This window comes from Argiope bruennichi, chromosome 5 (genome assembly GCF_947563725.1).
Source record: "Argiope bruennichi chromosome 5, qqArgBrue1.1, whole genome shotgun sequence".
NCBI classification, from domain to species: domain Eukaryota; kingdom Metazoa; phylum Arthropoda; class Arachnida; order Araneae; family Araneidae; genus Argiope; species Argiope bruennichi.
The window spans coordinates 117,991,850-118,017,780 of record NC_079155.1 but is presented as its reverse complement, the minus strand read 5'-3'; the positions used below and the strand labels follow the sequence as shown (position 1 = coordinate 118,017,780).

General features: G+C 28.5%; 1 protein-coding gene across 3 annotated transcripts in view; it reads left to right on the top strand.

Annotated features, from left to right (window-relative positions):
• Nucleotides 1-25,565, top strand: part of LOC129968618 (diuretic hormone receptor-like) — a 269,117-nt gene extending 243,552 nt beyond the window's left edge. For 2 of the 3 annotated variants that reach the window (XM_056082695.1, XM_056082696.1), the window contains 6 exons: nucleotides 1,001-1,067; nucleotides 1,688-1,773; nucleotides 7,393-7,440; nucleotides 14,048-14,180; nucleotides 15,774-15,815; nucleotides 19,804-25,565. In XM_056082695.1, coding sequence (XP_055938670.1) covers nucleotides 1,001-1,067; nucleotides 1,688-1,773; nucleotides 7,393-7,440; nucleotides 14,048-14,180; nucleotides 15,774-15,815; nucleotides 19,804-20,070 — 643 coding nt within the window. In that variant the 3' untranslated portion in view covers nucleotides 20,071-25,565. The remainder of the gene's footprint in view (nucleotides 1-1,000; nucleotides 1,068-1,687; nucleotides 1,774-7,392; nucleotides 7,441-14,047; nucleotides 14,181-15,773; nucleotides 15,816-19,803) is intronic. The other variant, XM_056082697.1, reaches the window with a different exon arrangement.
• The last annotated feature ends 366 nt before the right edge of the window (nucleotides 25,566-25,931 follow it).

Here is a 25,931-nt window from a genome sequence, read left to right as displayed (position 1 = left end):
TTTGAAATTTGTGCCATTAAATGTTCTATGTTTTGCTCATTTGTAAAAAATTAATATTAAAATTAAATTAGTTATCTTATGAAACGATTGGTTGCTGAAGAATGCTCCTTACCCAGATTTTGCTATAAACAGAGATCATTACTCTTAAGTCGGAAGCAAATGAAAAATAATGGACGATGTACACACAAACAAAATAATTGCTTTATTGATAGTTGAGCCACTGAACTTCCTATGTATTACACATCTGTAAGGAATCAATATCGAAAAAATGATTAAATTAAATTATTAAAAAGATTGTCTTTTGGAGAACTCTGTTTCCAATCGTTTAATACAGCTAGAATACGCTCCCTAAGTTGGAACCAAACGAAATAATAATGGATGAAGGATGTATAAAAGGAATAATTATTCGATTGTTAGATATGCGATTAGAAATCCCACATTTTAGTCATCTATAATTCCTACACATTACTTTTTTAAAACTAAAATATGTAAATAAATTACTTCAGAATATTTTTTTCATTTTGTTCCGTTCCTTTATTTTTTATTTTGCCTCTATTCCGTTCCTTTATTTTTATTTTTTATAATGCCCTCTAAGCAGCATTTATAGCTATGTTTTTTTAATTTTGTTGAAAATGTCGCCTTTTGAAGTAATTCACATCTGGTACTGCATCTGATATATTTTTGTGTTTAGTAGTTAAATTAATTATATTATCTCGTTCATTTCTTTTTTAGAATCTTTTATTAGACCGTTTAAATTAAATATAAAGTGTCAATGTCTTTTGATTAAATTTCAGTTTTAATAAATTTGATTATAACTCTAAAATGATACGAACCATCACTTATTCAGTTTATTTTGAATCAAATATTTTGATAATTTCTGATTGCATTGTATTAATTATATTATTATCAGATTAATAAATTCATAACAAAATATAAAAGATATTAGCAATAGATAATTTTGCAAGTTTGTATAATCGAATTGTGTTTTTTCTTTTTAAAGGTGCCCTTGGCAGAATAAGGACCATTTTGATTACATTTTCATTTGTCCAGTGATTTTAGTTTTAATGGTAAGTAAACACGATCGATCGCCCTTATAAATTTACTATATATATATATATGTGTGCACTTACACATACAAAAAAAACTAAATTATTGAAAATATTTTAATTTTTTTTTCTTATTATTACTTAAAAAACAATGCAAAACTTATAAATATTTAAATTTTATTTTTTATTTTGAATTAGCCGCCTTTAGCTACCAGTTGATTTACCGAAAATATCCATAGTGTTTAAACTCAGTTAAATATTTTGTGTATATAATTATGTCAATGACTCTTTTAATGATCAACTTTAGACATCAAACTCAAATAAAAATTTAAGAAGCATTATTTTGGTTTTGTTATGGATGTCCTATCTTAGTGTTTATGAACCTTCTGAAGGAGTCAAATGACGAATTCGCGTGAATATCGTATCTGGTTTACAAGATCTGACATCCAGTTGCCCGTTTTCCTACTACATACTATTTTTATTTCTTATTCAAAAAGCTACATGTAACTGCTTGAATAACCGAAGCATTACAACTGATACATTTACTCAAGTTACTTTTTTAATAAGACTGAATTATCGTACAGATATTTTACATCACAAAAGTGGCAACAAATGTAACCCGGATCTGTTTCTGTTTCCAGATCAACATCTACTTTCTTGGCAGGATCATGTGGGTTCTCATCACGAAACTTAGGGCAGCAACGAGCGTGGAGTCGAAGCAATACAGGTAAGCCCTCAATAGCGCGGTGAGTGCACAGAAAAAAAGGGAAGTATGAAAATTTTATTTAAACCACAGAAAAAGTAAGATAAATATGATAAATTTAAATATATAAAATAAGTTTGAGTAAATTAGAAACAATTCGATTCTTACCACAAGCTTCCATTATCCATGGTTTATTAAAATCTCCACGCAATTATTTCTGTCATTTTTCAAAGAATGACAAAAACTGTAATGACTTTAAATAATTACTTTGAATATTTGAGATAAGTACTGTAACCCACACAAAATTTTAATATAAATAAAAGCCATTGTTGTTATATATGTATACATATATTCAACATCTTCTGAACAGGTCAGCAGAATTCCTGTTCAGGAGGAGATGTTGAAACTCCTCCTGAACAAACTATGCCTACTTTTATACAAGACAGAAGAAAGATCATCAAATACTCAATATATTTAATGTACAATTAATTAAAAATTAACAAATTGTTTGCCTTTTTTATACTTTGAGCTTCTTTACTCTTAATTCTTAAATATCTCATTTATTTTAAATTGCCTTTTATCTGGACATTTTTTGATATTAAAGTAGTGGTTCAACACTGCTTGAAACTATGTTTAAGGCAATCACCTAAGCGAAAATAATCTCTAATATGCTTTAGTATTTGTGGTCAAAGACTTGTAGCGCTGAGATATCCAACTTATGAAGTAATCGGTGGTTTTTAAAAATCATCTGTTTCAACTGATATTCTAATTTTTGCTAAAAAAAGCAGACGATTAAAAGGATTTCAAATATTATAATAGTTTATACAAAAGTAATTTTTGTGTTAAAAACTATACATGACAAGATTTCAATTCCAAGCAATACCAGGTATATATTATACTTTTCGATACGAATCGTTATTGAATTTTGAAAATTCCTAAATTTCTTGAGAATTTTCTGTTCAGAAAAGATACGGGAATTAAGATAGATAATGCTATAATCCATGTTAATTTTGAATTCACTGAAGAGGAAATTCACTCTATTTTGCTACAAAACCTTTTCATAATTAAAAGTAAAATAATTACTAATCTGGCAAAATAATTACTAAAATGTACCACATATAACATACCACATTTGAAGTTGAATATTTCATACTATGCAAAAGTTGAGAAATAATTTTAACAAATTTAATATTCTGAAATGTTCTATCCCTTTCAAAACATAGATATTCATTCTTTTACTTATTTTGGTTATAGATTAGTTGATGAATCTCAGATCGTTTTATCGATTGAAATTTGTTGATCAAATCTTGCTTGAACTGTTATTGTAAGTTATATCAAAACGGCACTCGTCTCTCTAAAAGACTCATCATAATTATAAATGGCATAGAAAGATTTGATTTTAATGGTAAGAAATATCACAATTTGAATTGTTATCAACACTTCGGTAATTCGTAGTAATAGGGTTTCTTTTCATCTAAGATATTTTTAAAAATAAATCCAATAATTTCTGAGCTTCTGAATAATGATTTAGCAGATTTTAAATTGTTATCAGATTTTGAAATTCAATGAAATTGTTACCTAATCATTAAACAAAGTAATTTCAGTCATAAAATTTTTCTTCCTATCATATCAAACATAATTTTTTTTTGAATCTTTTACTCGTTTTTATAAGGTAATATATTATATAACTTTCTTGCTATTGAATATGCTTTTGCAACTGAAAATTAGGCATCAATGTCTGAACAATAAGTTAGACACTGCGTTATGTGATGCGCAACAAACTACTTCTAATGTATCAATTAATTTTGAGAAAAGTAGCATTACATTTTTCATAATTTTAAGTTTTAGAAGTAAAAATTTTTTATAATATTTTTCAAAAACGCTCTATGTTAAAATGTGCATTTTTCAATTGTACCTCAAAATCCAATATAATATTTAAAAGCATTTACGGAATATACAAACAACTTTGGTGAATAAAATAAAATTATTTTTAAAGCATATCAAAATATTTACTTCATATAAGTTATAATCATGGCCAATCCACGAAATCAAATTTCAGAATTTGCATTTATAAAATAATTTTCATTTCATTTTACAAAGAGAGGTCTTCATAATTAAAAAAAAAATTATATTGTAAATATCTATATGACAAAAGAAATCTCACCCGCATATTATTCCTAGATTTATTTCATAAAAATATTTTATTCAAATTTTCAATATTTATTTTTTAATTCAAAATTTAAATTTTCAAATATTTATTTTGTTCAAAAAATGTAAATGATTATATCGTGCATACATATCTTACATGGTGATGTCCTTGTAATAGCAAAGGTAGTTTGCCTATATAAATAAAAAAAAAATTAAAATTTTTCAAAAGTGAATTTTAAAATATAATTTTTGCAAAATTCCTTACCAATCTATTTTTCTTTTATTTAGAGTAATGCAGTAATTCTTACAAATAACTAACTACAAGTGTTTATTTAGAAGTTAGAGTGGAATTTTCATGGAATCATCTGAATTATATTTTCATCGAAATCTCTTTTCCTCGGTGGGTTATCTCTACAAGTATTACTCAATTCATAAATTTCTAGAGATGATTTTTTTTTTGTTTCATCCAAAATGTGGTATTCAATTACTGATCATCAGTTTCTATTTTACAAAATCAAGCATCAAAGAGAAACAAAAGAAATTCCACTTTTTACCTGTCTTTCAATGTCTGATTTCACTGAATGTAACATAATAAAATAATTAATTAGTTGTTGTGCAAACATCACTTTAAGAACCAAATTGTAACTTATTTCGCTTATTTATTAAACAGCGTATGTAATTTAGATCTTTTGCAGAACGAATTTCAATGAAAAAGTGTATTTTAAAATAACATCGGAAATTTTCGAATCGCAAATCAATTAATATTTACTCAGTATTAATTTATTATTTTAAAATCTGTATTTAAATATCTCTGTATTTAATTACTTAAATTTAATTAATTTTCAATAAAATTTATGGAGAATAGTTAATTTTCAAGCAATGAATTAAAATCAATTCATTTAGAAGAATTTAAAATTGTTAGACACTTAGTTTTGTTCTTGCTACAATAATAAAAAATAAGTTCTGTCACCGTGGAGTAATATCATTTATTTTTCTGGAAAAAAAAACAATTCATGATTTTTTTAATGATTTCTTTGATATCATAGATCTATTTACGATTTATTAGATTTTCATGAAACTGTGAAATATTGATATAATTCTACTAATAAAGATATTTGAACTGAATTTACGTTAAAATTTCAAATAATTTTTAAAATTTATTATCATGGTATTCTTAAGTATTATAGCATAAAGTCTTATTTTTTTTAATGCCAGCATGAGTATACTAAGAGTATGCTAAAATACTGTTATTAAATATTTTAGCATACTTTAAATTTTTCAGTTAAATGAAATAAATATTATTAGATAAATATTATTTGATTTAGTAGATGAATAAAGCGAAATAGTTTAAAAGTGAAAAATTATATTAATTCGTTAATTAAAATTCGCCTTAAAAATTAACTATTCGTCTACATAAAAGTTTCCCAGAGCCAAAAACAAACTGAATTTTTTTGTACTCTTCCATTTTTCAAATTTAAGAATATTTCTTTTATATAAACAAACATAACAATGTCTTCCATGTTTATAAGCTGTTAAAAGCTCAAAGCAAAGCATACGTTATGTTTCACTAAAGTAAGTGAAATGCAAATAATTTTATACATAGAATGAGGGATTGTCATTATTCCAAAGTAGAAGTTTTAAAATTGTCTGTATATGTTTCATTTTCACAATTAATTAAAAGTAAGCAAATAAAATTTAGTTTTGAATAATCGAAAATCCTCTATTTTGGTTAAGAAATTCCATCAATGATTTATAACATATGTCCTGAAGAAATTTTCATCGCTGTATAAATTATTTCATTTAAAATAGTTAATAGGTACATTTGCCCGTAGAACACTCTGTGTTTTCAAAGCACGACTTTTTTTGTATTCATTAAATAAATTGGAATACTATATTAACTGCGAAGAAAATAAAATTTTTAATAATTTTTTTTGTTCAGATTTTTGATAAATTCATTTCGAAAAATAAGTTTCCTATAATGTTTTCGCAATATATTTTCTGATAACAGCACAATTTAAATGAATAAAATTGAAATTTACAGTGATGCGTTATTTAATGATTTTTTATAGCAAAAAGGCCTCAAATTATTTTCTTTAATTCAAATAATCAATTTTGGTATACTAGAACAAAACAATTATATAAATGCATTTTTTTAAAATCTGTAATAAATCATCCATTTATTTATTTCTTTTAATTTTTTATTTCATTTATTAATGATAAGTACAATGAGTGACCAAAATATCAGAAACAACCTGTTATGCTAATTTAATCTTTTTAAACCTCCTAAGGCTAAGATGAAAGAAGATATTTATAATCTAGATATGAATTCTACAAATTTTGAAATAGTTAAAAAGAACTATTAATTAATGTAAACAAAATTACTACTTTTAATTGTATTGTGCTTCGGAGTTGTGAATTTGTCTTCCAATTTATTCCTAAAAGTATAACTCAGGCGGGTATTTTTCCTTTATGAAACGCCCAATATCGGCATCTGTTTTGCAGCAGTTTCAAATGATTTGTTATTAATCGATGACTTTTAAAATCATTTTATTATAAATTCTTTCTTATAGAAAGCAAGGATATTCTTTGTGATGATCTTGAGTTGTATTGCGCTTATATTGCAGCTCTTCTATTACGACACACAGAGATTGTCAGTCATATGACTACTTTTTAGCGTACAAATGGATTTCCGACCGTTACACCATTTTTGTTCAAAATTGTATGGCTTACTCACCATTCTTTGAAATTTCGAAACACTATTGTTTGAAAAAAGCCAAAAAAAATAAGTTTTTGAACCAGTTATGTACAGACCAATTCAGTTCCAAGTGTTTTCATTGGTTTGGAATTAGATGGAAAGGTTTATAAAAAGGAATCTGGTTTATAATGTCAAAGTATATGTTATAAAGACTAACCGAAGTTTTAAGTTAAAGATGCTACTAATATTTTGATCACTCATTAGACTACAAATATTTTGATCACTAAACAATAATCATTACAGAAATAAAAAGATTCATTAAAAAACTTTGAAATAATTACTAAACACTTTCTTAAATATATGAAAATATAAAATGAGCAACATCTTAAGGAATAATAAAATGAACAAAAATTTTGAAGTCTAATTAGGAATAAATAATTAGTATTTGTTGTAAGATAATTGTCTAAATTAATAGCAGGAAAAACGGCCAAGTGTTTTGTGAAGTTGGCAAAATTTCAGGAACTAACAATCTTATTTTTTCTTCCTTTTTATTTATTATTATTTTTTTTTCATTTTCTTTTTTGCTCACAATGCATGAAATATCATTTATATTATTTGAAAATCTTACGATTTCTTTATATATTTCTAATTATGCATGCTTTTTATTCGTTTCTACTCTTTCTGTTTTTAAAGTCTAATAACGATGTTTTTTTTCCTGTCTTCTTTTTATATAATTATTCTTTTCTTGTATTTCTTTTTTTATTTGTTGAAAATTTATTTTCTGGTGGTCTCGCTGTTAGGAACCAGATAAAATCCAACAGACACAACGTCTCGAATTATTATATGACGTAAGTATATCATACATATTTGTATCACTATCAGCTATTGAAATCTCATGAAAAAATGTTGTATTTGCAGCATCCAGTTGTGTTTTCCCTACAAGTATTTAATATGTATTATGACTCAATTTTAATTTTAGTATTAAATTTACTGATACAAAAACAAGTTTGTATAAATATTGCAAGTATGTATTTAAAAAAAGAATGGAAGGTAAATTTTCATTCTTCAAGCATTAGCGTTTTTTAAAAACTGAATTTAATCCATAAAATAAACCAAACTACACTTTTCACAATTGTTTTATTGTTTAGAATTATAATAACTAAACAAAATTGTTTTTCAAAAACTGAAAAATTTAAAATCAATACAAGTTTCAGTATTAATAATAAAAGGTTCAATATTGTTCGAAATTTCCGGGGTTCGTTTGGATAGTGGGAGTTATATGGTGTGGAGAACACTCAATCAGCAGGCGGCTGTAGAAAATGAAACAACGACGTTTATTTACACGAAGACACACAGGACAGCACAAAGACGACAACTATATACAGCACAGAAGACGATTATCTTCAGCCGAGACGTGCAGCATACAACAAGACTCTACTTCAGACAGTAGCGCACAGTTTAGTTCAGCACTAGCTTGACTCCGTCGCTGCTCCACTTATCCCTGGAAGACCAGTTCTTCACCGTCGATTCCGACTACTCTACTCAATTCACGACGACTCCCCGGCAGCTGCACCTGCTTTTATAGGTCTCAGGAGGCGAGGCTAGAAGCCTCTCAACCAATCAGGAACGTTCGAGGCGTATCTCGGTTCCAACTGGATAGATCGGGAAAATTCTCGACGTTTCGGGTATAATCTATTTTGGCGCCAAAGTCACCAAATTCGTCGCCAAATGGTCGCCAAGCACTGGGACCTCCTATGTAACCAACTATGCTGGGAAGCCGCATCACAGATTCGTAACAATATAATCAATTCAAGTTTTGATATTAATCAAAGAAAAATAATCCGTCCTTACAGGGTTTCAAAATTATATATGATTTAGTACAAAATAATGCATTCCTATACTTGTTCTGAAAAAAAGACTAGTATGTCAAATTTCAACACATGTCATTGAATTAAGAAAACAATTATAAAAATTAGCATGCCTTTAATTACTGACGTAATATATTAATATTTTCGCACCACTAAATTAACTCTTTTTTTTTCTTTGTTCCGACGTATTTTCAATACTCAAATATGAACATCAAAGTCTGTAGTGTATAATTCAACACTAGAAGTTGTTATATGAATCTGAGTTTTGTAATGATTAAATGAAGATAAAAAAATAATTGATCTATTAGACATATTAAAAGTTTAGATAATGGACATAATATTTTTAATAAATTGTTTTAATTAGAATAAATTTATTCCAAATTAAATAATCCTAATAATATAATTTTATCTCACACGAGTCAAATTGATGACACAAAAACATTAACTTATCATTACTTCATGTTTTATTTTGTAATACATGATGAATTAACAAGGAAATTTGATTCTCAGTGTTTTCTTCTTTTTTATATATCTTGAATTTTTAATGTAATTTAGAAACATACTGGAGCTGATTTTATAAAATAATATTTTAATAAGTTTGAAAAGTAATTACATAAGAACATACATAAATTTGGAGAGATTTAAAAAATTGATATTTTAAAATATCAATCTACTCTAAGTGGTATAACAGAAAAACGAGATATTTCTTCTATATGGAGACATCACTCGGAGAGGACACAATGAATGTAGAGACGAGAAACACCTGTTTGGAAATGTGGTTTTCACTTCCCTTATGGTCCTAGGAATCTCCTCTAAGATGGCGTGGTACCTCTTACTGGTGATAATGAGTCGCAGCGTTAACGGTCTTTTATTTCCTCACCTTTCAGATTATCCTGGATACAACGGCAGAATGGGAGTTGCCAATTCAATAATTCAAAATAATTCTTCTTTGTATTTAATGGGGAAATATTGTGTTCTGAGAATCTCTATAGTTAAGTTATTTTACAGAAAGTAAAAATCACTATTAAAGATAAAAGTGTCCTTACTTTCCTTAAAATATATATAGAGACATAGATAAGAAAAGAGTTCACTTATTAGTTCACAATAATACAACACTTATATCCTTATATACTTCCTATTAATTATTCTCTTTTAACACATAAGCGCAAAATAAATACACGCACTTGCTGATTATTTAAACGTGCATAAGAGAGAAATGAATATCATCTCTGAAATTCATAGTTATATATAATTGTTATTGAAAGATTTTAGGATAAAAATATTAATATACTTGTTTATTCAAAAGTTATTAATGCATTATAAGAAGTCTGTTATGTAACGGAATAAAACTGGCTTGGTTTTTGGTAGCCTGCCCTTATGGAAAGTTTTCAATAAATAATCAAATATAAATAAAACGCTAAGTATTTCGTGATTTCATATATGCACCAATTATAATATGATTAAATTGGAGAATCTTTAAAAAAATAGTAGGTGGATTTACAAAATTTTGAAAATCTCATGGAAATTTTATTTTAAATATTCTAAAAAAGAAAAGAAAATTATGAATGCATTTCCCCATTTGTTACTATATAAATTGTTATAAGGAATGGAATCCTACAATCTTTCATTTCTGTCTGCTTTACATTCGGTGAATGATGTATATTTAATTTAAAAAGATTTGGAAAGATTTTGGAATTGGATACCAAAGCTTCTATATAACAGATTTATTCAGAATTTATATTATTATCTTACATGATATTATTTATCATATGAAAGTTTTTTTTATAAATAAAAAATTCGTCTAGACAGTTAATTTGGAATTTAAATAATTTTGAAATCGCTCGCGGTTCCTTCTCTTCTGATATTCATGAAAATATCCCCATCAAATATTTTCACTCAATCTAATTAAAAATGTATTTACCAGAGTTATAACTTACATTTTTAAATCAAAATTGTTACAAAGGAAGCAAGTTATGAAAAGAAAATAAGAAATTTTACCCATAGCAATATTTTTATGCACAAATAAAATCCAGAGTAATGTTTGAATTCTTCTATTAAATCATTAAACTTTATTGCACATTATTTAAAAATTCTTTCTTTTATTATTATTCTTTTTTGAATTTGAATTTTTTGTGAATTTTTAGAAATTATAAAACTTGATATCAGTAAAAGTGAAATGAATCAATTCAAAACATAACTTTTGGCATCTAAATCCGTAGAATTTTTTCCATTTATCTACGATTACACAAACATCTGAAAAGATTGTTATGAATTGCGATTGTTATGAATTGCAGCGAATCTGCATTTTAAGTATAATTATCTGCAATTGAGAGAATGTGAAAGGAAAAAGAATGCGAAAACTGTAGAAGAAGGCTAGATGAATATTACGAAACTCGGCAACCAATCAGCATTGCTTTGTGGTGATTTTGAAAATTAGCTAAGAATAAATCTTGCCGATAGGCGTTGGGATCTAAAGTGTCTCGCTGTGTATATTATCACAAGAACCAGTATTTCCATCGTTCTTAACTGTGACAATATCTGCTTTGAGGACAAAACATCAACAATGGCATTTGTCTGGGGCAAAGTATTTCTAATAATCTGCAGGCCATCTGAAAGAGAATACTTTATCGGATATATCACCTGGATATTAACATTAATTTCTTAAAAATAGAGACTAGTCGATGACACTGGTTCATTTCTAGAATCTGTGCAGTTCGCTTTACCACATAAAATTATTTATCATTATATCACGAGTGATTCTTCAGATCATAACATCCAAAGTGCAGAGATGCTTCGATAGTCTAAAGCACGTCGCCCTTGACCTATGGATGAGTGTCTAGGTGTAGTAAGATCAGTTATTGTGATTATTGTGACACAATTTTTGAAAAATTCCGTCTGATTCCGAGAGTTTCTGGCACAGTAGCTAGCTATGTTTCTTGAAATTGCTCACCATTATTCCACCTCTGGTATCCCCAGATCATAGCATTCCCAATGGTGATATACCTCAATAAACCGAAACAACTCTTCTGGTCTGTAAATGATTTTTTTGTTGTTGTGTGACTATTTTAAGCCAAATTTTGCGCAGTAGCTTCAGAGGGTAAAACCCGCGAACACCCGAGGGCAGAAGTCTGATTTCTAGCTCAAATGAAGATAGCACACACACACACACTCGCTTGCTCTACCCCTTTTTACAGGGGGGCTCATTGACGCACCTAACAGAGAGAACACAAGGAAGAGAACAACCGTGCCCGAACCAGGACTCGAACCCGGAACGCCTAGATCACGGGGAAGACGAGTTACCTCTAGGCCAGGACGCCGGCTGTAAGTAATTAGTTTGGAGTAATAAGATCATATAATTTACTATGATGCTCCTATTATTGTGACACAATACTTTAATGGCTCCGTATTTTCTAGAGTTTCTGGGGCCTAGCAGCTATGCCTCACGAAATTATTTACCATTATATCGACATTAATACTTTCAGATCATAACATCCCTATTGCTGATATACCCCAATGTGCTGCAGCACTTCCTCCCAAGCTTTTAAATGACTAGCTGGGCGTAGTAAGGTCAAACGATGTGCCATTCTGCTCTTATTTTTGTGACACAATACTCGAACAACTCCGCTTATTTCCTTAACTGTGCTTCAGAAAATTATTCACTATTATGCTGTCAATGATATCCCTAGATCATAATAACCCCAATACTGATATAATCCAATTGACAAAAGCAGCTCACCCTGGCCTGTAAATGATTGGTTAGACTGTAGGAAGGTCAGATGATATATCTTTCTGCTCCTCATCCAGTGACATACTTTTCCGTTACATAAGACATGAACGAAGAATTGCTAATTTCATATCGGTACTAGTTTGAGTATGGAATATGAAAGGGAACTTTAATTCCAATGAAATTTTGAATTTCTATGATACTTGAAACTAATTTAAACTAAATATTTTATTAGTCTTATTAAAAATAACTTGTAATTTGTAACACAAAACAAATTTTTCGATTGCAGTTGTTTTGATACAAAAATAGTATTATACAGGTTTTGGTTATGTGATTACAGTAGTATGTATTATCTTAAGATTGTCAAGTTTTTGTTCAATCAATTAATACTTCTCAGTCGATCAGTAATGGTATTTTCTACGAAAGAAACTATATTTAATTCATTCCATTGCCATTAAGTATTCCAAGTCGTTTTCTTTACATCCTTTTACATAAGGAGACATACCAAGTCAATTTCCAAGTTAATTCAATAACAAAAGAATTCACGAATACCACTTTTACTTATTATTTCTTGCATCGCCAGATAAAAGGAGCCAAAAGGATTATAGCCAGAATAACTATTCCATATTCTCATGCGTTTGCATCATATTCTATTAACGTTATCACAATAAAAGGTTTTGTCCATTTCTGTAATTTTTTATTTAGTAGATAAGTGAATTGTCAAAAACTCACTGTCAATTTTCAGTGCAATGGTTTTATATCAGCAGTTGGTCATTATCTCATGTGTTATTTTTAGAACTCAAAATTAATCTTGGTTCTTTAGTAACTATTGTATTATTACTGTTTCATATAGCGACGTCTCTTTTTCTGTATCAAGCGTTTCGTCTGTGTATCAAGATTTTATATAATATATATATTTCTTTTAATTCTTCTGATGTAAATCAATTTTTTAACTAATTCAGTAAATTTCCATGCAGAATATTTATCGTAATGACATACACTTGTTTTTCATATTATAACTAGAAGATGTGGCTGTCTGGACGGGCTGTCTGGACGGGCTGTCATTCGGTTAACAATATCTGATATTATTGAAACGAAATATTATTCTGACGAAAGTTGTAAAACGAATCCAATGCATTTTGGTAAACTGCTTAAGATACTAAAAAATTAGACTTTCATATATTTAGACTTGAATATTTTCCTTAGACTTTTGATTCAAATGTATAGTAATATAAAAGTTATGTTTCTTTGCAGTGAATTATCCTTTATCCAAAATGTTCATATATTCTTAAGTCAAAAATGATAATTAAATTTTATTAAAGGTAATAGTAATAAACTAACAGAAAATATATAGTCCCAAATACAAAGTAAAAATAATGCTGAAAAATATCATCAATAACCTGCACTGAATCAGCATAAATATAAAATAATAGCAATTGCAGACCTCAGCTCAATGGCTTTTGTTGTAGTCCAATATCAAAAATTATATAAAATCATAATTTTACAATCCCATAATTCATGGTTAGGTTATTTCCCCAACCAACCAATTTGAACATAAAAAATGCTTGGCTGAGTTGCTTAAAGCCAAAACAGAAATTGGAATTGGTTTGCATTCGATTATGACGCAGTTTTACAGATTTCGTTGGACTTTCTATTATCGATTCATGCTTTTATGAATTATACTGAAGGAAAAGAAAAATCTGCTGTCTTGCCGTTTCAAAAATTATATGTTATTTTTACGGTCTTATTTCTCGAAAATGTTCGGTGTTTACTCATCAGAAGCTTTGTGCCGCCTCGCTGAAAAGAGATCAAAACTTTGTTTTGCATTTATTTACTGATTAGATGCTATGTTCTTTCCCACAGGAAAGCGGCCAAAGCTTTGCTGGTGCTGATTCCTCTTCTCGGCGTCACGTATGTCGTAGTCATCGTCACGCCCGCTCACAGGACGGCCAGGGTTGTCTTCTCCTATGCTCAAGCAATTCTCCTCTCCACACAGGTGCGCTTTTAAGATTCGAATCTTAGAAATTTTTTCTTTGTTTGTGAGATGGAATGGAAGCGGAATATCAGCTTTTTAAAAATTCTCATATGCAGAGAGAAAGCGTTGTAGTCAATCAAAAGAGTTGTGAGAAATACACATTTTTGTTGTTTCGCATTCCAAATAATCAATAATTTTGCCTTTTAATTATTTATTACATTACATATATTTTACGAATACTTGAATACACGAATTCAACATTAAAAACATTAAACACATATAGATAATTATCACAAAGTCATTTAAAATTATTCTTACCGGCTATTTATTGATTTCAAACTCAATCGACAATGTCATTTTCAGGGTTGACTTAATTCCACATCGGATAGGGAAGATGCGCGCTAGATTTCCCCTTTTTAGGGATTACTTTGGTGCGAATCCTCAAAACCAGCGACGGCTAAAATTAGTAATACTTCAAAACGTATTTATCAAAAGTATTTATCAGGATATTTATCAAAGCTATTTTACCCATAATAGCCTAACATTTTTAATTTCAAAACCATTTATGAAATCTGTATTAAATATTAAATAAGCAATGTACGATATAAATTATTTATTGTTAGTACTCAATAGAATTTGGAGTCAGTACCAAATAGTCAATAAAAAATTAGTAGTCAAAAAACGAATATTAAATAAGATGTCCAATGCATGACCTCAAACGTTTATCTTTTTTTACAAGTAATTAATAATACTTCGATACAAAGAGCTTCATTTGAATAACGTTTTATAAAATTATTTATGCACATTTTTTTTTCGAAGAGTGGTCTTTAACCAAATTAAATGAATATTCCATGGGCGAAATTTGTTTCTGACCAACTCATAAAAGGCCAATGAGAGAATTAAACTGACAAAAGGAAGAAGAAATTTGAAAAGGAGTTGAAAAATATGATATCAGCATATACGTAGTTTACTATGTTCAAAGCCAGGACTGGTCTCATTTCAGCTCCAGAGTTTCTGAAGTGAAAGAATTGCTTCCGTCTCTAATCAATCAGTCAGTTCTTTGTGTAGTAGATTTTCATGAGCTATTCACAAATCATCTCCGACCTCCATTTCTCTAGCTAGTTGGTTCATTTCCAGCCGTATTTTTTTTTTCAGTTTTTATTGCTTTTTTTTTTCGTTGATCATAGTATTCTCAGAATGAAAAAGTTTTCTTTTTTTTATTTATTTTTTATGTCATTTTTAATTTATTAATTTATTTTCTTATTTTCAGTATTTAAATTATAACACATTAACATACTATATGCTATGGAATACTCAAAACAATCGTTCTCAAATTCAATTCGAGAAAACGCAGATGATATAGAATAAAAATTTAATTAAATTAGGTGATTAATTGATAATCAAATTCTGTAGGTATTTAGTGTATTGTTATCAAACATTGACACATATGTAAATCTTCAAAATTCTATTAAATTAAGAAGTGAGTAAAAAATTGATTATAAAATTACCTTCATACAAATAGGATAAAAATTAAACAAAAAATAGTTTTGAGGGGGGGGAAAAAGCATACTTTAGTTTGTTACTTTTAATAACATGATGCATTTTTTTTTTCAGGGTTTCACTGTTGCTGTGTTGTATTGTTTCATGAACGGTGAAGTAAGTCTTCTAATGTTTCTTATTTAGTAGAAGTATAATAAAAATATCCCATAATAATTATAGATGGTTTTTTTTTTTTTTTTTTTTTTTTTTACATTTTAAGTAGATTCTTAAATTTAAAAAGTTACGACATTATTTTTTTTAAAGTAATGATGTATTTATGATCTGATTTACACTAAAGCACATCATTGTCTTCCTAAATAGTCAACAGGTTTATAAAAACTGACAGAGTAAGCAGTTACCTAATTTGAGTAGTTTGGAGATATTGCTTGAATTGCTCATCGGTATCTGTCTACGTCTAAAAGGCCACTTTTGGTCAAAATTCACAATTTTTTTTTATTTTTTTATTTTAAAGTGCATTTATTTAGCTTTCTAAATCTGTGTTTATTTTTCTCCTACGATTGATAGAAATGGAGATATGAAGATTTATGTAATTCAAAAGAGTCGAAAACGAAACCGGAAGTGCTTACCGGAAGTTGAATGTTTTTCATCGTTTCATCAAACATACGCTCCTAAAATCATAAATTAATTATTTTTTTAAATTTATACAAAACTATGTGCAAGCCACCTAAATTTGAATTAATTTTCAGCTCTTTATATACAGAAAAGATTGGCAACAGCTGCTTCTCGAACATTGTTTACGTTTGAAAACATCTGCTCGTCTCGTGTTATATGTTTATTTACTTTGCTTTTTCGAGTGAATACAGCTTAGTTTGATTTGAATATTTATTGCTTTTTGTTTAAAAAGTGTTTTAAATGGGTGGGAAAAGCATTAACAGAAGTAAGAAACGAAAGTTTCATGGAAATAGGCATTCTTCTTCCATGCAAGCTGCAGACTCTGTTGGTGTATCAGATTCAAAACAAAAGACTTGCAGCGAAAAGAAACTGCTGAATTCGCAGTTATGTGAAGATAATGTTCCTGATTTGAAAACAAATAACCTTTCTGGATTTCGAATTATGGATATCGAGATATTAATAAGTGTTTTTACTCTTTTATGTTGTACTTTATGCTTCAAAAGCAACTTGTATTTGATAGAGGATTCTACCTTTGGATTGTGTTCGAATTTCTGCCTCAAATGCAAGAATTGCTCCTTTTACAAAGGTTTTTCTTCATCTAAAAAGAAAAACACATCCAATGAAATAAACACTCGACTTGTGTGTGCACTTAGAATCATTGGAAAGGGTTATACGGCTGGAAAGAAATTTTTTGCTACCTCAATTTTCCATCTTTTCTTTCCAAACAAGCATTCAGAATGCAGGAACTGAAGCTTCTTCGTGCTGCTCGTTCTGTTGCAGAAAATTCAATGAATATTGCTGCTACTGAGTTAAAAGACAATAAAAACCCTGCTGCTATTACTGAATGTGGTGTATCTGTTGATGGAACATGGCAACGGAGAGGGTTTTCATCACTGAATGGAGTAGTGAGTGCAATCTCTGTGACATGTGGTAAGGTGCTGGATATTGAAGTGATGTCTCAGTTTTGCCAATGGTGTCACACGAAAAAGCTGAATTTATCATGTGCATCAAAACATCAGTGTGCAAATCATAAGGGTTCATCTGGAAGTATGGAAGTGCTTGGTGCTTACAGAATATTTGAGCGTTCCAAGAGTAGTCGTAAACTTATTTATTCACAATACTATGGAGATGGTGACTCTAAGGGCTATGATACAGTTAAAGACATTTATGGGAAAGATTCCGTTTCAAAACTGGAATGCATTGGCCATATTCAGAAGCGAGTAGGCACTCGTTTGAGAAAATTAAAGTCATCGAATAAATCTCTTGGTGGCAAAGGGAAATTAACAGACTCCTTCATAAATAAGTTGCAAAATTACTATGGGATAGCAATTAGAGCTAATGCAGGGAATTTATTGCAAATGCAAAGTGCAACCATTGCTGCATTTGCTCACACATGTTCTAATAATAAACATCCCATGCATGGACAGTGCCCAACAGGAAAGGACAGTTGGTGTAAATATCAACGTGCAATTTCCTGTGGAAAAAAATTCAAAGAAACAAATGCAGGTCTTCCAAAGAACATTATTAAAATCATTAAGCCAACATATATGCAGCTATGCGATCAAAACTTATTGAAAAAATGCTTACACGGTAAGACTCAAAATGCCAATGAAAGCTTCAATAATCTTTTGTGGACAATAATTCCCAAAAACACATTTGTGGAGCTACAGACTTTACATTTGGGAGCATCAATAACTGCAATAATTTTTAATGATGGATTTTATGGTCTCTTGGCAATTTTTTTTGAACTGGGAATAACTCCTGGGGATTATACCCTGAGACACTTCCTTTCTCTCGATAAAGAAAGAATCATCACCTCAAAAAGGCAGTCATTGGGTACAACAAAAGTTGCCAGGAAAAAATTAAGAGCTGTTAGAAAGAAGAAAACAGATAAAATTGTTAACAAAGTAGGTGTATCATATAAATGTGGTGAATATTAATAAAAATAAAGAGAGATATTTTTCATAAAACACAATTAAAAACTTTAAATGCATTTTTTGAGGAACTTTAATTTTGTAAAAATTTTGATACGCAAAACATGATATCTCAAAATATTATGAATATTTTTTAACGAAATTTTGTATGTATGTTATTTATACTATCCTAAAGGCAATGAACTAGGATTATAGTTTTGAGATGAATAGTTTTTTATTTAGAGCTCATTAATGTTGTTTATGCATAAGAATTTTGATAAATTTTCAGTTAGGAAATACTCGAACTGCTATAACTTTCTTATAAATGCAAATATTTCTTAGATCCTAGTTCATTGCCTTCACTAAAGCTCTAGCTATATTTTGTAGAAAAAGAATTTGAAAATTTTGATTAGAATTCTTGTTAGGATGTTTTGCGTTTTACACCAATTTTCACAGTTTTTTACCCAAATTTCCCCATTTGACTGAGTTGCAAATTACATAAAACTTTTTAAATGGTATTATTCATTGTTTTGAATTGCAATAACCTAAAAAATAAACTAAAAATGAAAATTAAACAGTTTTTTCAAAAATTTGTCTTCGCACGTAGACAGATACCTTGACATCATTTAAAATGTTCTTGAGCATTTTTTGACATAGTTGAAAATGAGAAATATAATCCTTTTGACATGTATAAAATTGGTTAAAATATAGTAAACAATCATAATTTGATATCCCGAATTAAAGATTTACATGAACATTAAGGTAGATAACTATGTTTCAATATCAATTTGTTTTGAGAAAATCTGATTACTTTTATTTAATTTTCTTAATAATTTTTTTTCTCCTTTGAACTTTGTTTGAATCGAATATCGTTTGAAATTTGATTAAGACCAATTTTTTTTAATGTTTTACTTATTTTTATATTTGCATTTTTATGTGCTTGATTTCTATTTTACATCTTTAAATACTATTTTTTCAAATTTTAGTCTTAGGTAAAAAAAAAAAAAAAAATTACGTAACCCCAAATAAATTAAAATTTAGTGCATATATCCATCCAATACAAATTTGCCATAATAATTTTTCAAAGTCTTCTGCAATACTTAAACTAGAGAATAAGTAATTTTTTCAATTATAAAATATTCTATAGCTGACTTAATGCTTCAGAATGGGGAAAAATAGAAATGTTCATAGTATTAAACAGTCGTACCCTCAATATTTAAAGAGTAGATAGCAAAACAGCTTATATTGTAATTCTTATTTTTTAGTTCAATTTTAATTTTCAACTAGGTAATATCTTATTCTTAAGCTATCTGTAAAATTTTAAGCTAATCATTTGATAAATCTCTAAACAAAAATGATTACCAATAAAGGTCTCATTTTCTAATTTTAAAAAGAAAAAAAAACTTTTTATTTAATTGACACATTTAGATTTCATTGATGTTTGTTTGTTGTTTTTTTTAAATCTTTTATGCAAACATTCAGAAGAATGACTGTTTTACTTTTAATATGTTTTTTTTTTCAAAACTTTATCTCAAACGTTATAATAATGTTCTCACCAGGTTCAGAAATCTGTTCGTCATCACTTGGAACAATGGAAAGATCAGAGAGGCTTGGGAGGTGGCCGACGTCAATTGCGATGCGAAGGTTCCAGCACTGCTGATGGATTTCGGCTGTACCCTAACAGAGGCGTCAGGGACAGGACAAGTTGCATCAGTTTGTCGACTAGCGGGACCTGGCTAAGCACTTACAAAAGTCCCCAAACAACATCGACAAGACCAAGCAATGGATCGTACAGCCCTGTACCAGTGAAGGAAGATGCTATCTGAACAAATCATGTATAGCAAATTGAAACAGATCATAAAATCACATTATGTGTGGTTTTCCAAATAACGTTACAGATATTCTTCTAAACAACGGAAGTTTAGAAGACTACGATAGCTTTTCGGCGATCATCTTACTGATTTACTGAAATTGCGAGGAATCATTCTTTGCAAATGGCATGACACATGAATCTAAGAGCATATTCGGAATCTTACTTTGCTCTATATTCAACCTGTGTGTTACAATGTGTGTCTGTTTTATTATTGTAGGATTCTAATATTTCAATGTGTGTGATAGATTATCCATGTGTTCGAATATTACCACAGTCATATTTCTAAACCAACTGCAGAAACAATTCTAGATTCTGAATTCAGTGTTATCTGAAATAACTGAGAAATGCTCGCTGTTTTGTGAATCCCTCTTTTTGAGAAAGGAATTCCATGCGTTTTGGAACTACCGAAATACTATGTGTTAAATGAACTTTCTATATTTCCTTTTTTCATGTGTGTGTGTTTATGTGTAGAAAAGCTGTGTTAAAAACAATGTGCATATCTGCTATCCGAATTAATATTCATTATTTATGACTTCATGAATGTTATAACTGAACGGCGTTATTTTCAACTCCGTTTCACGAATTATTCACTATTTATTTACAAAATGATTCGTAAATGAAAATATGGCTTAACCTTGAAATTTTAGCTATTACATGTATTCAATGTTTGCCATTTATTTTTTAAATTAATAATAACCAAAAGCATTCGATCAACCAAATTTTGAATAATTCAAACAAATCATGGAACGTTATCTATAGAAAATATCTGATCATTTATCTTTTTCCTGTATATCATTGCAAAATCCATCGTTTCCCACGTTTACTATAATTATCTCTGTTATTGTGAAAACCTGTAAACTTATATGGTATATTAGTAAAGTGACAGAAATTTTCTACCGGATATTTTGAAAAAAAGTGTTTAAAATTTTTCTGTATATTTTCTTTGGCTTAATTTGGTTAAAGAAATTTATTTCAGTATCAATGATATCATACCATGGAAATTGTTTGCAGTCAAATATCTTTTTATCATAGCAAACACGATATTGCTTCCGCTTACAAATTAATGTATGCAAATACGTAGAATTAGAGAATCAACTTCTGTAAAAAGTTACCGATTCATTTGATAGATGTTTGCATATTGAAGTTCATAGCATTGCGATAATTTAGCAACTTTATTTCAGTGTTTTTACATTCTATTGGCAAAGCCTTATTTTCTGTGTTGTTATTAAATATGAATTAGTTTTAATTCAATCGTCCTAGAATACAGATAGTTAACTTTATTGAAGTAGATATGCAAGCCATTCATTTTTTTACATAATTAAATTAAATTTGTCAATAATTTAACGCACATCTAAAGCATTCGATTGCAAATGTTCAACAGCACAATTAAACTTTAGATGTATCTTTTGAAGTCTTCATAATACATATACTGATATACTGATCTCGAAAATGCTTATTTTGCTGTAATCATAGAATTAAAACAAGGTATTATATTACTAAAAATAATATTTTTCACTGATGACAGTAAATCGTAAAATGAATTTAATCATTCATTCTGACTTCAATGCAGGTCAAATAATAATTTTCCGCTGCGTAGATGTTTAATACGTTTTTCAATTTATTCTGTCGTAGAGTAGCTGAAAACGAATTAGCGCATCCATACTGTTTCATTTGATATCAAACTGCTTCAAAAGTTTTTTTTTTTATCTATTGGTTGACTCATGGTCGGTAAACTCTTCGGATACAATGACGGGTTTGACTCGCGCATCGAATTATTAAATTTTTAATTTTATATCTGTAATTAAGGGAAAGTATCAAGAATTTAAATAATAAAAACACTTAAATATGTTTCAATGTCTTTTATTATTATTTTAATTCAGAATAAATGTGCCAAATAGGATGTGTTATTTAATTAGGAAGTGAACTAAATTCACAGATCAAGGTATAAAGAAAGAAGAGCCAAGTTTTTCAATCAGTTTAATACAATTTAAAAATTTACTGGATTGGCAAAAAAATAAAAAATTACAAATTATCCTAAACTGGAAGCAACAGAGATTACAAATTACTAATGGTGCATTACGAATAATAGTAAAATGGAAAGAAACAAATGTATGTTATATAGGAGGAAATAACTAGCGAACTTCTTGAACTTTCTTTTCTACAACTGTCCTTCTGTAAGTTCAAATGCGATTTTAAGTTACCAACGACAATGAGGCCCCTCAGTTTAAAGCAAATAGAATTAATAGTTGCAAATAACTGATCCCATAACAAGTAAACAACAAAAATGCCAAAAACAAAGTTTTTCTTCTTCTTCTAGTGATTAGATATTGTGGTTTAGTAGAAATTCCTAATCACATGTAAGAAGAAGAATGAAAAATTTTCATTTAACACTCTTTAAAAATTACAGGCAGTGTAAAAATATATTTTTACAAATAAAAAATTATAACATGAAAACTATTTTTAATAAATTTTAGTTTTACTTAAACTAAGAAAAATGCATGCACAAATTGTGTTGATATTTGCGACAATAAAACCTAGAAATTCTTGATCGTCGCACTTGGAACTGGTCTTTTTATAAGTTTTGCAAAGGTAATTTTTCCAAAATAGCATCATCGATTGAGCTAAGCACTTTAAATTAAATATGGCTGAAAGTTATTGGATATGCTGAAAAGTGAAAACTGAAACAACTTCTTCTGAAACAGAGATCAGACGTTGCTTTCACCAGAAACACGTTTTGATTCTACTTGCTGAAACTAAAATCAATAAGTTTCCTAGCGTCTCGAAATTTCGAAGGTGCTGTGAATGAAATTAAAACTTGCAAAGTAAGTTAATTCTTTAAATAATTTTTTATAATTCCTATATACTTTTTCTTTCAACTTTTTTTTTTTCGGAGGAACAACATGCACTCGAAGATTCCGTGTAACTGGCTAGATGCAGTTGAAATTTAAATATATTCCTAAGATATGATTCTTTAATGGGCACGAACAAATGCAAAAAATATGTTAATAAATTATAAATAAGTTCTGTAATTTTACAGTAATTTTAGGAACATATAACAAAGAAAAATAAGGATATCATGTCAAAATGAATATACTTCATTTTAAATTAATAATTTTTTTTAAATTAATGATTTGTGATAGCGGCAATAAATGGCATTATTATTCCCTTCCTTATTAAGAATGATAAAGCTTTTTATATTTTTAGTAATTTTTTAAAGTTAGCCCTATGTATTCATTTAAAAAATGTTAGAAATTTTGATAGATATTTTTTGTTTGAAATTTGGCAAAGTGAAATAGATAGAATATTTAATTATCCTTTAAAAAGATTTCGAAAGTTTGTAGCTTGTTATGCATAAGTTATAACAGAATTTAGAAATATATTCATTGCGTAACAAAGATAAATAGTGCTGCGACAAAATTTGATAATCGAACCTCCGTATTCGTTGAACTTCAGTATTAATGATTAAAAAAATCCCGAAATTGCATTTTATATATTAATGTTGTCACAAAATCGATTTCTTTTTCGTGAAGTAAAGAAATAGGCATAGTAAAATCGAATGTGATATTACTTCATAAAATCAATGCACGCTTTATAAAATTGCTCCTGACAAATTAACTTTCCATTAAAAGTATGAAGATCTAATGGATCATAAAAAAAGGTAACGCAACGTCTTTATTATTATTATTGCATAAAAAATATAGACCTTTCAAGAAAGCGTACATAAAAACAAGGGAAAAAAGGATCATTTCATAGAAATTAATACATAATTAAAAATTATTATTTTACCCATACTGATATAAAATATACAGATACCTTATTAAAAAAAATTTTTACATATCTATTGGATTAAATGAGGTAATAAGAAAATGATATTCAAGATGCTTATGGATATTACTTTTTTTTATTCTTTTTTTTTAGATTTCGTTTAAATAATTCGTATTATGAAATGATTTTTTTTTCTTCAAAAAATATGTTTTTGTTTCAACTCAGCTTCAAATATTTTCAAGGTTATTGTATTTTATTGCTCGTTATTTGTCATTATTTAGGGAAAAGTTTGGAATTGTATAATTAAAAGATAATGGAGAAGAGTTTTAGGTCTCTGGAAGTAAGACATCATGATATAGGTCATATTGTATATATTTTGCATTTGGAGACTGAGTTGTTTCATTAATTCTGGTACTCGGAACTCGTAGGGTTCTTGCTATTTCCATAAGGTACACGTGGTATAAAGCAATTCCTACCTCGCTGTCATTATGCCCGAATCACTGCAGCCTAGTTGGTTTTTTGAGATTCCATCAAGCCATGCTGCTATTTGTTTGGAAAACGAAGAAATTTTAATGACCTATCGTTTGTAATTATTCATGCTACAATTTATCTTTCATCATATGCTCGATCATGTACTCCGTGTAGTAATATTGTGTTGCATCTATTTCTCCGAAATTGCAGAAATTATTATTGAAGAATTTGAACCTTTGGAGATAAGCAGAGAAAAAACCATGATCGGAAAAGAAAACGCATTAGTCTTATTTTAAAATATCTTTTCTTAAATTTACCTTTATAGAAACATTTTATGGAAACCAAGTACTTGTACTCGTTAGCTACATCTGTGTCCCAAACTGTTGTTTATCATATGTCATTATTATGCATTTGTTCAAAGCGCCATGTATCAGCAACAGTTCCAGTTGTTACCTCAAAATGCCGTAATGCCATACCTTGTTGGTTTTGATATAACGCATTTCGATATATCATCGACGATTTGTCCGACCTTAATATATTTAGTATATTACACTCGTGCACTTGATATTATTGCAGGAAAATTTGGTGAATTGCATCAGCTTGATCTCATGGATTCTGTCATACTTTGAACAATTTATTTTTCAGGATAGTATTAATGAGGAAAATTGGATTGAAGAATAAGATTGTCCTTCAAACCAAATGATGGCAACATTTAGATCTCAAATATATAATGTTACAGAATGTGAATACAAAAAAAAAAAAATGACACGTTTATTAATTGGCTGTTGAGTACTTGATCCGATACTTGTGGTCTCTTTATCAATTTTAATTTTATAAACTATTTTATAAATTCCAAAGAAATGCTTTTATTTTCCATGGAAGATGCTAGGGGACCATAAAAAAGGAACTATGGAATCTTTGAGTCCCACGAACTGGAATCTTAAGATTCACTGTGAAATGAGTATTTGATTGAATAAAACTTTAATAAATTTTTTTGTATAAAATTTGCATGACTTGTCATATGTCCTGTATTTATTAAAGCCTTCAATCTTATCTCATACATTATTCAATGTCTTTAACTGATTTTTTTCCATATATATATGTAATGGTTATATAAAATGTTTTGCATGCAAAGAAACAACAACTTACTATGTGTATTTGTGCTTTGATCTATATCCGTTATATGCTGATCGTATTCAATTTCTATTTCTTTCTCAGTGTTATGTTATTCTTGATGAAAATGCTTTTGTAAATGTAATAAAACTATTTGTAAAAAGATATTGCTCATTTTTCATTCATATATCGCCAATAATAGAAAATGTTACATATTCTTACTTTGGAGTGAACTGGTTTGTTATATTTATAGCATTTACCTGTAAATATATTTGTAATTATTCTGAATATTTGCATATTCAGTATTTTAAAATGTACGAAAAAAAAAATCCACCTTTTGTTACGAAAGACGCCGCAAAATCATCTCTTATTATGTCGTTGAATTAAAAAAAGAAAGTAGTTAGAAAAGATCGCATATTTTAATCTACATTAGAAAAGAAAGAAGCTTCATATTAATTGAATTGA